Raw genomic sequence first — 18,046 nt, 5'->3', positions numbered from 1 at the left:
CTTCAGCCTGCTGGTCCTGGCCTGGAGACTCCGCAGTCTCCTCCCCGACGGCAGCAGCTTGAAGAAGCTTTGCATTGGGTGCGTGGGATCAGCCGCTATGCAAAGGGCTTTTTTAGTGAGACGGGTGCTGTAAATGTCCTGGAGGGAGGGGAGAGAGACACCAATGATCCTCTCTGCAGCTCTCACTATGCGTTGGAGGGTTCTATGACAGGACGCATTGCAGGCTCCAAACCACACAGTGATGCAGCTCGACAGGATGCTCTCGATGGTGCCTCTGTAGAAAGTGTACATGATGGGGGCTGGTGCTCCTGCTCTTCTTAGTTTGCGGAGAAAGAAGAGACGCTGCTGTGATTTCTTGGCCAGTGCTGTGGTGTTGTACGTCCAGGAGAGATCCTCTGTGATGTGCACACCCAAGAACTTGGTGCTGCTCACTCTCTCCACAGACGCTCCGTCAATGGTCAGAGGAGCATGTTGGGTGTGCATTCTCCTGAAGTCCACAACAATCTCCTTCGTCTTCTCCACATTCAGAGAGAGATTGTTGTCAGCACACCACGTGGCCAGGCGTCTCACCTCACTTCTGTAGTCGGTCTCATCCCTGTTGCTAATGAGACCCACCACCGTTGTGTCGTCCGCAAACTTGATGAAGAGGTTGGAGCTGTATGATGGAGTGCAGTCATGGGTCAGCAGAGTGAAGAGGAGGGGGCTCAGCACACATCCCTGCGGGGCCCCCGTGTTTAAAATGATGGTGCTGGATGTATTACTGCCGACCCGTACTGCTTGAGGTCTTCCGGTGAGGAAATCCAACAGCCAGTTGCACAGTGAGGTGTTGAGCCCCAGCTGGACCAGTTTTTGAGTGAGCTGTTGGGGGATTATAGTGTTGAATGCTGAACTGAAATCTATGAACAGCATTCGAACATATGAGTCTTTTTTGTCCAGGTGTGTGAGTGCTGAGTGGAGTGCAGTGGAGATGGCATCATCGGTTGAGCGGTTGGGCCGATACGCAAACTGGAAGGGATCCAGGGAGGGGGGCAGGACAGTCTTGATGTGTTGCATGACTAGTCGTTCGAAGCACTTCATCAGGATGGGAGTAAGTGCAACAGGACGGTAGTCATTAAAGCAGGAGGGAGATGACTTTTTTGGAACCGGAATGATTGTGGTGGCTTTAAAACATGTGGGGACGACAGCCTGGATGAGTGATATGTTGAAGATGTCTGTGAAGACATCAGTGAGTTCCACTGCACAGTCTCTCAGTACACGACCAGGAATGTTGTCAGGACCCGGAGCTTTACGTGCATTGATCCTGCTGAGGGATCTCCTCACGCTGTCCGGTGACAGAGTCATCACCTGGTCACCAGGAGGGGATGGGGTCTTCTGTGCAGTGGTGCTGTTTTGGACTTCAAAGCGAGCAAAGAAAGTGTTCAGCTCGTTCAGCAGGGGGATAGTGCTATCACAGGTCTGTGGTGGGGGCTTGTAATCTGTGATGGTCTGAATGCCCCGCCACAGGCTCCGTGAGTCTCTGCTGTCTTTGAAGTGATGAGATATTTTCCTGGAGTACTGTCTCTTAGCCTCTCTGATGCCACGGGAAAGGTTGGCCCTAGCTGTCCTCAGGCTTGCCTCGTCTCCATCTCTGAAGGCAACATTCCGAGCTTTCAGCAGCCTGTAGACCTCTCCTGTCATCCATGGTTTTTGATTGGCCCGGACAGTTATGGTTTTCGTGACTGTTACATCCTCAATACACTTGTTGATGTAGGCAGTAACAGTCTCTGCGTACTCCTGGAGGTCAGTGGTGTTGTTATAGGTGGCAGCCTGCTTAAACATGTTCCAGTCTGTAGTATTAAAGCAGTCCTGTAGAGCCTCTGAAGACCCCTCTGGCCACACTTGTATCCGCTTACGAACCGGTTTGGTCACTTTAACGAGCGGTCTGTAAGCAGGCATTAGCATGACAGTGATATGGTCTGAGGCGCCGAGGTAGGGGAGGGGAAAAGCTTTGTAAGCTCCTCTCTGGGTGGTGTAAACAAAGTCCAGTGTGTTATTTCCCCTTGTTGGAAAGTCTATGTGTTGTTGTATTTTTGGAAACACGCACTTTAAGTCTGCATGATTGAAATCCCCAGCCAGGATGAGAAAAGCATCAGGATGGGCTGTCTGCTGCTCACTGATGTGCTGGTACAGTTCATTCAGTGCCTCATTCCTGTTGTTGACATTGGAGGAGGGAGGGATGTACACAGCGCACAGGAGTATGGCTGTATAGTATTATGTATAGTATATGTAAAGTATTCTGATCATGTCTTTATTTAACACATCTGCTTAGAAATGTCTGCCTTCTTTTCAGGGTAATGGAAATAAATGACAGCTGCTACGTGGCTCTCAAAGGGACAAAAATAGATGTGAAAAACTGAGCAGTAGTGTTTCTTTGTAGCCATGATGACAGTTACTCACCATCAGTTTATAATAAGTTCATCTGTAATAACACCAGCAGTGAGAGTTCATCAGGAATGTGAGCCTCAAGAATTCAGTGCTTTGTAAGAAAGTTACACTTTCCTGCAGAGACACTGCAATGGGGGTTGAAGAAACAGCTCTCACATATGATGCTGTTTCATTCACATGACCTTGCTACTGAAAGAACACCTGCACATCCTGTTGTTGTTTATCTTGCAAATCAAGTAAGCCTGAGAACAATTACCCCCCAGTGTGCTTAACGGTTGGTCTATGACAGCTTTGTTTTACTTCATTACACCTTAGTCTTTCAACTTGTGAGCCCGCTGTTATCTTTCTGATGCTTCTCTTCTGTTGATTTGTTACACTTACATGTAAAGCACACCCACCCTCTGATTTTTGCCTCCTCCCTTACTTTGTCAGTGATTCCTGGTGGTCCCACTCTCCCGCTCAGTAACAACACACCAACACAGTAAACTCTTGGAAAAAAAAGAATTTTTGTGATTTGCAAAATTATTTTATTGGTTAATTTGTGATTTTTTTTAACATTACAAAGCTTTCCACTTACTTTTGATTTAAGACTATTTTTAACTGTTCAGAGAACTCGGTCAATGTTTGTTTGGGATAACACGATGTCAGTGCTGTGGTTGAAATCCTGATGGAAAAAGCATGAAAACAAGTCAGTTGTTAAATCAGGCTCGGAAAACCTGACAGCAGGACAAGAGCTGACAATTTGCAGATGGTCTGATGTATGTAGCCACACTCACTTCACTGCAGGGCTTAAGAGGATAGACGTGTGACTCCTGGGACATGAAGGGTTTGAACGTGTATTTTTGGCACGGCATAATTCATTGGTCTGTGCATGGAGAACCTTTTCCCTTTATTATGTGCAAGTGTCATTAGTTGTATCATCCACCATCCATATGTGATGGCTCTGGCTCAAAGGGAAGGACAAAATATGGAGACCACACATGATTTGTATGAAAAGTAAAAATTGTTAAAAAAAACAACCCTAAAGTTAATAATGCGATCAGTTAATCAGTAATGTATGTAGTGTGTGGATGTGTGTTCCTGTGCTGTAGATAAATCAGAATATAAAGCAAACAAAGTTCAAATAAACTCAAATTACCTGAAAGGGAAACACAGAAAAGTTGCAAACACTACTCTAAATAATTTTACTCTAATACCAGTAACCATCAAAACCTGGAATACAGAGGAGTGAGGGTCATTACACATATTTATTCAGAATAAAACAGTTTTTTGTGTGTTTCAGTTCTAGGGGATGTCAACATAACTGCACAGCTACACAGTAACAGTCAGCGCATAAGGAAATACAGTCATTTAACTTATTTTTTAAGGAAATAACTCAAATAACTGCACTGGCATACAGAAGCCCATTTTAGTAACAATCACTACTGTGTTGTGATGTCAGAGTAATGTCACTAAAGCTGTTTTAAAAAAGCTTCTTGAAAAGCATCCCAGTGTTTTAAAATGTCACAGGGACAGCAAGTTTCAAATTTCAAGTTTTATTGTCATGTACAGATAAACAGTGTAGCCACATTTATCCATAATGAAATTCTTTGGCTTGTGCTCCTCAGCTTTACATGAGCATATAGAGATTGTGCAGTTATATTGAGAAGAAAATAACAGAAAATAGCAGTGGTAGTAATAAAGTAATAATAATATTAATAACAACAATAAAAAGGAGAGGAAAAAAGTATTAAATATTAGAGAATTTAGTTGGTATTTACAAGTTTGTGCAAGAGTATGTGCAGCACTAACAGCAATCATATTTCCCTTGTATTGGCTTGTCATTGGTGTAATTCCCAATGTGATCATGTACCATTACTGTGCCACATTATTTTCTCTTTCCCTTCACCCCCAACCAATCACCATGTGTCTGCCGGAGGCTTCTTATTGCTAAAAGGGACTTTTTCCTTCCCGTTGTTGCCCTTGCTCAAGGATCAGTTGATTGTTGGGGGTTTCTCTCTTATATTGTACGGTGTTTGGTCTTTACCTGACAACATAAGACAGCTGTTTTTATCAATTGGCACTATTTATATTGAATTGAATTTTATGGATTTTCTTTAGTTGAATTGAATTGAACTGAATTGATCTTATATTAGTTTTTAACTTAATAATTTTATCCTGTTCAATAAATAAACAATAACTCAAAAGAATATTCTTGCCGTGTATGGTTTATTCTTTATTTCTGTAAGTTCTATGCTCGTGTAGATTTGGACTTTTTAAAAACTTTATGCTTCACTGTGAATGGCAAAATTTGTATATTTTGTTAAACATTGTTGACTTTATTGATCTATGCTGGGAAATAAACCTATTGCCTCCACATGAGGACATACTTTTTAAAAAAACAAAAACAAAAACAAAATGCAAGCAACAGCTGTGTAACAAAGTAATGACTTCCTGTACAAAGATGTAGTTTTCATACTTCATGCTAGTACTTCAGTGGGTCTAAATCATCACAAATAGTCAGGAGAAATGAAAAATGCATCCCAAAGATGAAGGGGAGACAATTGGCAACATTACTTTTTAAAATTGTCACAATATGTGACAAATACGGATACTGTTCAGCGGATGTAATAAATGATGTGAATAATACACTAAATGTAGGCTGAGTTTTTCAAATGATCACACAGCGCCCCCAGGTGGCGGAATGTTATAATATTACACAATTCCTGTGACTGTAGGAAAATTAATATGACAGGGTTTGTTTATCTGTTTATCCTCACTGCTCGTCACAATATCACTTTCTCTCAACATCTCCATCCTCCAATTACTCCAGCAAACACCTACAAAGCCCTGACCTAGAGATCCTGTTTAGTTCCAACAACTTAAATACTGTTAGTTTAATTACTTTTAAACAATCTGTAACTGCTGAGTTTGTGTTTATCGCCACACCAGGGAAAGATTTTCTTGCTGCTGCATGTGGGATAGTCTGAGAAGGAGGGTTTCCACGTTTTTTTAAAAAGAGGGTACCAGAGGAGGACAAGAACAAGAGGGCCCGCAGAAAATCTGCTCATCTTCTGCCCTGTGTTTTACAGATTTATTACACAAAAGGTGGGAGTGCACAAGCCTTTAAACATGAAACAACTATTTTGCAAAGTGGAAAACATATTTAAAAAAAACCCAAAAAACTTTTTAGTCAAGCACAAATTGTATTCCAGTGTAGCTTAATGATGCACAAGTATATTCAAAGTATCTATATAGAGCTGACCGTTTCAAAATAATAAAAAACGTATTCATGTTTTCATTGCAGCTGCTGCTGATTTTAATTATTTTTATACTGATCGGTTGCATGATCTATAATAATGCAATTTAAGTGCAAAATAATTATTCTGTAAAATCAATATTATGGAGTAAAAAAAATATGATATTTGCATTCAAAAATATAGCAGTATAGAAGCAGAAAGTCGCAAAGCATACAAATATTTATATTATGTACATGTACGTTAAAGTATGTATGTTAAAGTAAGGGTGTATCAAGTTACACTCTTTCTGGTCCTATTCATGCGATCATCTAAAGGTACTTGGTGTGTGTGTGTGTGTGTGTGTGTGTGTGTGTGTGTGTGTGTGTGTGTGTGTGCGTGTGTGTGTGTGTGTATTGGGTGCGGGGGCACACCATGCCCCCTATGGACACACCACTGAGTCCAATGTGATTGTAGCCTACTGTATACAAGATAAACCTGGGAAGTCTGTTAAACTGCTTTTTAACATGTTTGCAAGATATGTATGTGTCTTGGTAATCTCAAATTACACTTAGAAATTTTTGTTGGTCTGCAGGCTGACATCTGCCAATGATAAATGGATTTTCCACATTCTTATCGTTTAACTAAACATATCTAAAAAAAAAACCCATATCTTTTTTTTCTTCTAAACACTTTAAAAACATTAAGGCAATAAACAAAAAGATACTTCTTTGACCAATATCTGCATTTTCTCAGGATTGCACAGTTACAAAACTGAACTTACATTTAACACAGTAAGCATGTAACACACGTGTTTTTACTGTAACATAACAGCACAGGAAAACACATTGCTCGAACTCAAGCAAGATAAGGTGCAACAGTGAATTTATGATATTAAAATTACTAAAATGTCTCATAGAAAAGTACTTGCTTCACACATTTCTGCTCTGCATTAAAGCAAAGCTGAGGAACATGTAAGAATCTGGACCAAAAGGTCTTTTGGCTGGATGAGCTGCATGTCTCAGAGTCTAGGGCGGTATGGTAGGAGTGACACACCCGCTGGCCCTCGTACCTCGTTTCATGTGTGTTTTTAGTTTGTGTAGGTTTTTTTTTTTTATGAGCGAGAAGACAAATGTGCTCCAATTATAAGTTTTCACAATTGATTATCAAAACGGTTAGAATTTCAAATTTGTTTTCCGTGGCGCCATGGGCTTCCTCTCTCTGGCTCAGAGGCAAAAGGCTCCCGCGCCCAGGCAGGAAACACTTTTTAATATGTGTGATAGTTTAGGCCTTAGGTCTGATGTCGGCTCACGTGTCTTTTTCTGCAACTTTCTGGACATCTCCTTATTTAGAGACGCCACTTCACCCATCACCAGACCTGTATAAAGAGATAAGCAGAAACAGAGCTCCCCAAACCCCAGAAATTTCCGACTAGTGATGCCTTCACCAGTGAGACAGACCCTTCCCCTCAAATTCCTTAGAGAAGGGCGTGCAATAAAGTATAAAACAGAAATATGTGATGCTAATTATAAGATATTAGCCTTTATTTTCTTAAAAATAAATCCCAACATTTGCTTCTCTCTTCTGGACCTGCTTATCTTTGTATTTTAGTTAGAGCTTTCAATAAAGCCGTTTTGAATTTTATTTGGTGCTTTTGAAATTTTCCGTTTTTGTCCATCTCTGTCAGACACACAGATAATGTGGCAGCTACAGTAAATGCAGTTTGGATACAGTGACACTCAGAGTGAAATGAAGACCGATAATTGCTTTTCACTGGGGAAATATTAGATCTGTAAAATATCAAAATTATGCATTAGTCTTAAAGCCATTGCATTTTCACTCAAGAAAGGGAAAACAGTCAGCACATTTCTTTCTTATCTCTGAATATAAACAGACATCCAACCTAATGATGAAGCATGAAAGAAATAAAGTGATTCTATACATGTTTGTGTGACACAACTAATATACATGTCTCTTCAGACACAGAAATTACGGGTAAGTATGAATTAATTTTTTTTTAATTAGTAAAACTTCATATCATATACCAGTAATATTCAAGGCAGCGCATCAAAATGTCAACAAATAAATGAAAGGGAGATCAATGAAAATGAAGGATTCTGAATTAAACTCACCAAATACTGAAATCCTTTGTAGATCAGTCAAAGCAAACCAGTCTTCAAAAGCTTCGAGAAACATCCACAGACATACACATCATTGCAAGATGTTAATTATGTTTTGTCCATATGGCATCATTTATAATTAAAGATTTTTCTTAAAATGTTCTTTAACTGTCAGTGTCAATGAAATACATAAATTAATTAATACTCACAATACAGCACCTAAATCAGAGCAAAACCCACTCGGAACTTCTCATGTTAGGACCAACTACAATATCGATATAGCAACAAAATGCAATGTTCTTTGCATTAGAAACATTAGAGAAACCAAGTCAAAAAATACACAAATATAAACTGACTCTAAGCTGTCACTAGCAGGACTCTTATTGTCATTAACTCATTTTTGCTTTGAAACTAGGGCTGTCAACATTAACGTGGATTAATCCGTCATCACGATTAACGCGATTAACATTTTTATTGCATTTAACCCATCTGGAGCACAGAATAAACAAACTTTGGACAAACGGTGTTGAGACATGATTTTGAGTCATTCTACGTTCCAGATTGGTTAATTGCGTTAAAAATGTTAATCGCGTTAATCGTGATGACAAATTCATCCGCGTTAACGTTAACATCCCTAGTTAAAACATTATTACTGGTCAACCACTGGCACTATATATCTGTCATGGGCATCTGTGTTTGGAGTGTTCAACAATCTCACTGTGGTCTTTTCAGTGGATCCTCAGATGTGAGATGAGTCCACTGAAACCTGCTACACAAGTTTCTGCTCTGCTTTAACGCAAAGTTGGGGAACATGTAAGAATCTGGGCTAAAAGGTCCTTTAGCTGGATGAGCTGCATGTCTCAGAGTCTAGGGAAGTCAGTATTGTAGGAGTGACACACCCCCAGGACTCCATCTACCGAAGACAAGTTCAGTAGTTTCCAAAACGCGTATCCATAAACCGAAGCTTTGCATGCAGTTTGTCTCACAAAATGAAAGGATGGTCAGGTCATTACTATCCTAAACTTTGTATTATCTGAGGTCACATGCTGGTAATGTTAATGCTGACACAGCTTCCAGAGAAAACATATACTTCCAACAGAGCAGCAACACTAATGGTAATAAAAAAATACTTTATGGAAGAAGAAGAAGAAGAAGAAAAACAAAATCCACAGAGAAGTAAACATCCAAAAGTTTCCTTAATGTCGAAGCAGCAGACATGTTTCAACAAGCCAGTTTTATCCCCATGTTACATTAGCTTGTGTAATTGCACCACCACTTACTACAGACATTGGTTTGTAATGGGCTGTTAATGTTGCTCAATAACCAGCCCACAAACCAGTAAAAAATGTTACCTCATTAAAAGTCCACATATACACTATCAGTCAAAAGTTTGACAAACCTTCTCATACAATGTTTTTTTTTTTTTTTAATACTTTCTACATTGTAGATACATACTGACATTCATACTCTCTGTTTGCTGCACTGCAAACCCTTGGCCTTCTCTCAATGAAGTTTATGATGTAGTCAGACACACACCCACTTCTTGGTCTTTCCTCAGGCAGCAATGGAGGTTATCGGCAGGGGCGTTGTCTCTACCAGGGATGTAATGAACCTTAAACTGGTATGGCTGCAAAGCAAGATACCATCTGATGATTCTCTCATCACTGTCCTTCATTCTCTGTAGCCACAGCAGGGTTTTGGGTCAGGGTTTTCTGGTCAGTTTGAAGGTTGAATTCTCTTCCCTGCAAATAATATTTGAATGAGACAAGTGCCATTTAATGGCCAAGGCTTCCTTCTTCACCGTTGCGTAGAGGCTCTCCCTTGGTAGCAGCTTACGGCTGATGTAGGCAACAGGATGTCTTCTTCAAAGTAGCAGCCCTTTGCTTTGTTGACAGCGCTGCAAACCCTTGCCCTTCTCTCAAAGAGCTTCATGATTTAGTCACCTGAAATGGTTTTCATTTGTGGAATTTCTTGCCTTCTAAATGGGGTTGAAACCATCAGTTGTGTTGTGCAGAAGTCAGGTTGGTACACAGCTGACAGCTGTCAGAATTCATATTATGGCAGGACCTAATCAGCTAAGGAAACCACAGTCCATTATTATTTTGAGAACTACAGGTCAGCCAGTCTGGAAAACGTAAAAAAAACTTGCATGTGTCGCCAAGTGCAGTCGCAAAAACCATTAAGCGCTACAACAAAACTGGCTGACATGAGGACCGCCCCACCTCTGCTGCTGAAGACAAATTCTGAAAAAATGCTTGATAAATAATGAAGATAAATTCATCTGAGTCACTAGCCTCAGAAATCCCAAGTTAACAACACCTCAGATCAGAGCTCAGATAAATGTCACACAAAGTTCCTGTAGCAGACACATCTTGACATCAACTGTTCAGGGAAGACGGTGCGAATCAGGTCTTTATGGTCTGATAGCTGCTGGGAAACCACTACTAAGGAAAAACGATAAGCAGCAGAGATTTGGTTGGGCCAAGAAACACAAGGAAATTAGACCAGTGGAAATCTGTGCTTTGCATGGCTACTACAGCATCCTGCAGCAACATGCCATCCCATCCAGTTTGTATTTAGTTGGGCAATCATTTATTTTTCAGCAGGACAATGACCCCCAAAACCAGGATGTGTAAGGGCTATTTGACCAAGAAGGAGAGTGATGAGATGGTGGGCCAGATGGCCTGGCCTGCACAGTCACCTGACCTAGAGTTGAGTTGCACCCATTCCAGAAATCCACTGCTGCCCCTTTTACTCATTGGACTCATTCAGTTCAAATACCAGGCAAAGCTTCTCCAGCAATGCTGTCTGACCTGCTGGCCATGGTAACCACATCACATGCAGAGGCGTGGACTGTTAGCACCACAGCTTGAGGTTTCCGAGTAATCCTGTTCTTTCAGGCTCTTCCTGTCTTTTCTACATACAAGAAACCCAAACTATAAGAGACACATAACTACTAAAAATCCAGACATGTCATATGTTTGGTTGTTTGGTCTATGTGTGCACTAGTTTGGCTTTTCTGTGTTATTTGTCGCTCCTTGATTATGTCTGTCTATGTAGTGCCCTTATTGCAGCCTTTCAAGTCATTTTCAGCTGTCTGTCTGTGTTTTATTTTTTTTTCTTTAGCTTGTGTCACTTTGTGGCTGGTTTTTCATCTGCGTGTTTTACTTTTTTGCTGCCGTTTGCAGTCATTCAAGTCTCCTTTTTGGTTTTTATTTTTTCATCTAACATTTCAAGGTTTAAAGATTAACTTTAAACAAGTAATAATTAGATTTCCCCTGGTTAAGAAACCAATGAGCTGGGTAAAATCTAATTCTAATTCAGCCTTAAACAACAAATAATAGCAATAATAATTTCTGAACCACAGAGAGCAGTACCCACTCAGTACTTTGGGGAACTGTGGTTTGCTGAGGTTCAGATATCCGAAGTACGATAACCGGAAAGGAAGAACTGAAAGCAGTTTTTAGGCCGTGATTCATGCGTAATCCTCTCCAAACATCACAGATCACACCCTGTATTTTCACTTCCCGGCAGACTTGCCAGTCAACTGTCATACGCTCGCACTAACCGACACATGCAGTAAAAGGCGTACGGACTAAAAATACGTGTACAAACATTTAGAAGATTTATCCTATAAACACAAAATCAATGTATAAAAATGTGAAAAGCTACTCATTGTTTTCTTGTCTTAGGATATCTGATTATGTGAGCTTTTTTTCTTGGTTTTTTACGCGATCGTTTGCAAATACCACCCCCTTTTCCCCCTATGCCGATGGTACGGTCCAAAATGCGGCGTCATATGACTCGCTGACTCACCGAACGACCTATAAAAAAGGCTCTACATGCGTTTATTCACTATTTCGTCGTTTTTCACTACCAAAAACTTGTCAAAATGCCGATGTGCGGAGGGCTTACCGATGTGAAGCAGGCCGATGAAGAAGTTCAGACGATCTGTGATGCAGTGAGTAGAAAAGAGAGATTTTACACTTAACATTTTGTGCACACGGGGCCTGTGCTTCTTATTGATGTTGCTGTCATTGTTATTCAGATGAAGCCTCACGCAGAGCAGAAAACCGGGAGAAACTTCGAGGTTTTCACTGCAAAGAACTACAAAACACAGGTCGTTGCTGGGACCAACTACTTCATTAAGGTAATGTTCGTAATGCAAGCAGTGAGCTCAGTGGAAACACTGCAAAGCTCCGAGGTCTTGCATATAATAAAATATCATCAATAAGAGTATTAACTGTAGATAATCTGATCCATAAAGTGAAAACTAACGCGATTATCAGTGATTTTCTTTCTTTACCATCTCTAGGCTTATGTAGTTATGTGGTCATATATATAGAATTTCATACAAACCTTAAACTGTTGATTTTCTAGTCTTAAGTGTCATTCATCACGGCTGATGCTTTTAATCTAAGTTTCCAGCCAAGTTTTGGTTAAATGTATTTAAATTTTGAGAAAAAATATGCAAAGGAAGATTAAAGTACATGTGTGCTTCACACTCCTGGTGTTAATGGGCAAAACAAGCCATTCCAGTGCTTCCAGTACTTGTGTATGATGGCTTGGAACACATTTGCACAACACTCCCTCAGGGCTTCAATAAAGTCTCACAAGCAGAGATTTACTTTATTTTCTTAGTCTAAAATGACTCATCCGTGTTTTTGATCACTCGAGCCATAGTCCACTCTGTAATGAAGACATGAACGCCTCCTTCCCTACATGTTAGCATGTTGTGTGGTCAGCGTGGCTTATGTTATCACGAGTACTTCTATGTGCACATTAAGTATCTCTTCTAACTTTTTCTTGTACTTCCTTGCAGGTCCATGTGGGCGGAGACGAATGCGTTCACCTCCGTGTTTACAAGAAACTCCCGTGTTATGGAGGAGAGCTCGAGCTGTCCAGTGTGCAACACCCCAAGAGTCACGATGACAGTATTGAGTACTTCTAATGGGAGAACGAACCAGCCAAAGCATCAGTGCCTTCAGGCTGTAGTCTTGTAGTAGTCCATTAATAACCTGCCTCTTGACAAACATGTGCAGTTTCCTTTGCTTATATGTAACAATATACTGTAGATGGTAGATGTAAGGTAAAGTGGAACACTTTTATACAAGGTGCATAAATAAATTAAGCAGATTTTTCTTCTATTGTGGTGTCTGATTTGTGAAATGCCTGCATATTATCTGAAAGCAAACTCATTTCTCTTTCCTAACATAAGACACATTTGCAGTATATTTAGTAAATGTGGCAGCTATATACATGTCTTGCACAAGTGATTGATGGATTTTAGCACACAATGTTTGTGTTCAGACCCGCAAAAACATTTTTGTAGCAATAATCATGTCAGACTGAACTCTGAACACAATTTTGTTTAAAATGACATCTTTTGGAGAGTTCTTTCATCTAGCTTGCCCTCCTTTTTGAATGCTTACATGAAAGAGACATAATACACAGTTGAGTCTGATATGAGGCAGGGGTCTCATTGATTTTAATCAACTTTTTCTACTTTTAGGATACGTTTTGTTCTTTTACACTAATCAATAGAAAGTTGCTCAATTTTCTCCAGCGCTGAAACATTTCTGTCCTGATGGGAGTGATCCTTGTGCAATAGTCTAAACATCTAGAAGGCTCAAGGGTCACTGAATGGTTTAAGTTCATAAATACTATCAGTCATTTGTTATACATTAAGTGGATCTTGACAGTGCTTTCCAAAAACATTGTTAAAACCCCAAATTATTTGAAATGATCTTCTAAGACTGGTGTTTCAACCTCCAATGGAGCTCTGTAGGTTTGAGGATTCATGATCAAGGTGAAACTGTGCTGGCAACGTGTGGTAGCCAACATCGTACATTTGAAATGTAAGACGACCCATGCTACCATGACATGCTATTCCATAGCATAGGTAAAGAAAAACTTTCGCTTTAAGATTTCCAGTTATTCAAGTTTTCAGTGGTCCAAAGTTCACAAATGAACTGTACATAACACACAACAGTGTACAGGGAAAATATGATTTAAGCAATCTTAAATGACAATAAGTCACATGCTGTATTTGAACATGTCGAGACTGTCGGGCAAACCTCAAATCACACTTCCCAACTCTGACTTGGAAAAAAAAGGTGTGGGTTGTCAGCAGTATTTTGTTGGCAGACTTTGGCATTAGTCAGCCTATGATTGTTTTTATCTTGTGACTGACATTCATCTTTGTTAATCACACGCAATGTGATCCCATTGATGACTCAAGTTGCAGATATTTCACCATAGTCTATGCAGTCTGTGTCTACAAACATATTGTAAATATGCATCAGATTGAAATGACACGCTTTAGATTGATTTTCTTGTTGAAAACATTAAAATCACACTGTTCCTCTACTAGAAAATACAAAAGAAGGTTTGCACATGCTTTGTGACACTGTTTGCCACATTGGTTGGATTTCTTGCAAGAAATCAGAGGGCTGTTGGCAAAAAAGTGTAGAGGGTGTTTAATTACAAAGCTCTAGGTGCAGATGGATTTTACATTAAAAAACACTGATTATTCACACTTTATACATTTACATTAAGTCATGAACAGTCAGCAAGATTTCTTGTTAAAAGAAGCACAAATATGACAAAAGAAGCGGCACTGCAATAAAATAATCACAGCAGGATGTCACAGTACTGGATCTCACTGAAACGTTGGACATATCAGAGTGTATTTTTATTGTGTATTCATTGACAACAGACTCGTTGTGATTTCAATAATAAAGTTAATTCAGTTCTCTTGTTCATAACGACATATATTTTTGTTGTGAACTATTTGCAAAGAGTCAAGGTGTCTGAAAAAACAACAGCGAAGACAAAGCAAATGGATGTTCCCCCAAATGCTAGGTAAAAGCTACACAAAAGAAAATAGTCACAAGTTAAAGAGACAAAGAAACAGCAAAGTGCAAAGAGAGCCTCCACTGATCCTGAGACCGTCTGCAGGTCCGTCTCTGTCCTCAGATTCCAAACATTCTAAAAAAGAGAAAAAACGTCTTCAGGTCTTAACGTTCTTTGAGAAATGTCCAAACTATTCTTTGAAACATGTGAGCACTGCTGTTGAGTCTCTGTTTCACAACCAGAAGTTACATTCCTCAGAGTTGAAATGTGACAAGTAGAAATTGTTGGTCTTTAATCCCACGACCCAGCTGCCATAGGCAGAACCTGGATTCACTGCAAAACATATTATCTCTCAGCATGTTCATGTTCGGTGCATGTGTTGCTAATATCATTGCAGATTGTCTGGGTAGAGTGGCATCAACCAAAACTTTGCAAATCTGTAGCAGACTGCTTACGGTTTCTAAGTGCTGACAGTGACAGTACGGTAACGGTCTGCTTGTGGTGCCGTCTTCTTAGGACACCAACTTCTCTGCTTGTCTCTGACATAGAACTCAGTCTGGAGATGGTATTAAGGCTCACTCAGAATAATTTTGCATATTGGTTTTGTGGAACATCAGCTTGAAGTTGCCCTGTGGCACAGGCCCTATCCACATCAGTTAAATGTAGTATGCTTGGAGCAGACCTACGCCGCATCAAATTGCAAAAAGACCATCAAATCTTCTGAGTATATATGCAGTAGGGTTATATGCCATACTGTTGGCTTTAGAATAGGTGGAATGGTTATTTATTTGTTTTTGTCTGAATGTATTATTGTAGGGTCTACCTTATAATATAAAGTGCCTTGAGGCGACTGTTGTTGTGATTTGGCGCTGTATAAATAAAACTATAGGTATAGGTATACATATAGGTATTGTGGGTAATGAAAGAGCAGATAGGTTGGCTAAAGAAGCTGTTAAAAAAGTAGATGTCGATGTGCAGATATCAAAAGTATAGTCTGGAAAGAAAGTAAGAATTTATGGAAACTGACTTGGTCATAGCAAAGTAAAAGGGAGAGATTTATATAGGGTACAACACGCAATAGAAGTTAAGAGAAGTAGAGGAATAAATAGGCAGGAGGAGATATTAATAAGGGGAATACGAACAGGTCATTGTTTTCCGAATGGCACTCTCCTTAGAATGAGGAAACATTCGACTGGTTTATGTAACTGGTGGAAACGGTTGAACATGTACTTATTATTTGCAGGAAGTATGCCAGTCAAAGCAGAGTGTTGAGGGTAGAAATGGGTGGTACTACAGAGCAGAAAAGTTTGAAAGGTAGTTGAGTGGTTAAGTCATGATGAAGGAAAAGGAGTGGTTTTTCGTTTTTTGAGAAATACTGGACTCATCAAGAGGATCTAAGGTTTTGGAAGCGATGTAACAGTAAAACCCAGGAGATGGCAGCAGTGCAACATCTTTGGATGCAAGCTGCCATTAAAAATGAAGGAAGAAGAAGAAGATTCTTTGTGGCAGACAGGATTTGACAAATTATCATTATTCTTTTTATCAATCTCTTTACTTGTTTTTGGAGTTCTTTGCAAAACTGCAAGTCTCTGCAATCACCCCTTCAGTTAAAAAAAACCTGCAGACCTGGCATATTGATCTGAGTCAAGTTTGATAGCTTATCTCTCGAACAGTCAGCTTAAAGAATTTGCAAAGCTCATTTTGTTTATTTAAGATACTTTTTGACAGACACAGCTGTGCCACATAATGGAGTTTTGTAAGACATTTATATCAGACTACAGACTGACAGGACTGCAAGAAACACCTCTTAGTTATCGCCCTTTTTAGTCATCTAAAGAAAAGTTCATATAAAAGCTTAGGTTTTATCTGTTTTAAAGACATTTAAAATTTAAGACGCAATTACACAAGTAGATATTTGGAGAAGACAGCGTAAGCAAACATTTAGGGTCTGTGGTTACACATGTTGCTCCACCTATCATGTGTTAGAGCCACCTTCCAGTAAGTTTCCAGGTCACTTATCCAGTACATGTACTCGGAGAGGCACCAGTATGTTTGAGTCACACAAAACCAGAAAATTGACACCTCTATTTATTTCAGCTGACTTTCAGAATGGCTGAACTGAAAATATGTTTAAAATAAGTCAAGTCTTCATAATAAACACACCAATTGACAGTTTAGTATGACAACTATACATTTATAGGTGTAAATGATACTTGTGTGGCATAGTGGTGCAACGACCCAAAGACCTGTATGTTAGGTTATCAGTGTTTTTTTGTCGGCTATAAATGTGAATGTGGGCATGTGTGTGTCTCTCTGGTTGGCCCTGCCATACCAGCTCTGGTATCTGTATTGGATCGATACTAGCATGTTGGATCAATCTTTTTTTTTTTACTATCCCCTTAAGTTCAGTAGGTATAACTGAATTGCATTAGATAAAGTTTTTGGAAATGCTGAGGTTTGGGTGTCAGAAGTAGGATAACCTGAAAGGAAGAGCAGAAAGCAGTTTTTTAGGCCATGATTCATGTTTGATCCTCTCCAAATTATACAATCACACCTCACACCCTGTACTTCCACTCACTACCTGTTGTGCCAAAAACTAATTTCCAGTGTTTCCGTGTTTTGTTTTGCTTTTAAAATGCGTAATTTGTATGTTTGTAAATACACTTTGGTGAACAGGGTTTTATTAGTCCTTTATTTATCCAGGTAAAAAATCTCATTGAGATTAAAAATCTCATTTTCAAGAGAGACCTGGTTTACATAGGGGTTATATATAAAATGTAAAAATGGCCTGTTTTTCAGGTATCTGTATAACTCTGTGTTATTGTATTTACATTGTAACCAATCCGGTCTGTATGTGTCCACTTAAACTATGTTTAGAGAACTATTGTTATATTTGTTGCAGTTTCTGCTGTCCTCTTGGCCAGATTACTCTTAAAAAGACACTTTTAATGTCAATGCGAGATTATTTTTAACTGGATAAATAAAGGATATATAAAAGTCAGTGCCAAAAACTGATTGCGGATTCTACCTTCTTACAGAAATGTTGTTTGTGGCTCAAGATGACTTGATATTATTCGTGAAGGCAATGTTCAGCACAAAGTTACACTGATGCGTGAGGGATACGTGTGACATATGTTTTGCATAGAGCAACAATTTATTTATAGCAGTACAGTAATCAGTTTCTAGTAAATACTGGAAATCAGTTTTTGGCAGACGATCATTTTTTGGTACAACACCGACAGACTCGAGCGTCAGCTCAGACTAACCCACACATGCAGTAAAAAACGGACAAAAAATGGACAAAAGTAATTGTTTCCGTATGTAAGTGTGCTTCTCTTTTTTTCATAATGTTGGCAAATACCGCCCCGCCCACAACCCCCTTCTCCCTAAGATGATGGTACGGTCCAAAATGTGTTTATGTGGGGTTTTTTT

General features: G+C 39.5%; 1 protein-coding gene across 1 annotated transcript; it reads left to right on the top strand.

Annotated features, from left to right (window-relative positions):
* Positions 1–11,553: 11,553 nt before the first annotated feature.
* LOC146701935 (cystatin-B-like) lies at positions 11,554–12,906 on the top strand. The gene is made up of 3 exons (XM_085468359.1): positions 11,554–11,720; positions 11,808–11,909; positions 12,582–12,906. Exons 1-3 carry the CDS (start codon positions 11,652–11,654, stop codon positions 12,708–12,710), a joined length of 300 nt encoding a protein of 99 aa, XP_085324485.1. The 5' UTR covers positions 11,554–11,651; the 3' UTR covers positions 12,711–12,906.
* The last annotated feature ends 5,140 nt before the right edge of the window (positions 12,907–18,046 follow it).

Source organism: Copadichromis virginalis, linkage group LG9, assembly GCF_057382275.1.
Source record: "Copadichromis virginalis isolate Kocher_CV1m ecotype Utaka linkage group LG9, C_Virginalis_male_GT1.1, whole genome shotgun sequence".
Taxonomy (NCBI): domain Eukaryota; kingdom Metazoa; phylum Chordata; class Actinopteri; order Cichliformes; family Cichlidae; genus Copadichromis; species Copadichromis virginalis.
The sequence above is the reverse complement of the archived record's forward strand: the minus strand, read 5'-3'. Positions and strand labels throughout refer to the sequence as shown.

What these genes read in the sequence shown, in the direction of transcription:
- LOC146701935 (XM_085468359.1), top strand. Translation starts at nt 11,652, where the DNA reads ATGCCGATGTGCGGAGGGCTTACCGATGTGAAGCAGGCCGATGAAGAA. An exon ending in TTCAGACGATCTGTGATGCA is followed by an intron (nt 11,721 to 11,807) that starts GTGAGTAGAAAA and finishes ATTGTTATTCAG; the next exon opens with ATGAAGCCTCACGCAGAGCA. An exon ending in GGACCAACTACTTCATTAAG is followed by an intron (nt 11,910 to 12,581) that starts GTAATGTTCGTA and finishes ACTTCCTTGCAG; the next exon opens with GTCCATGTGGGCGGAGACGA.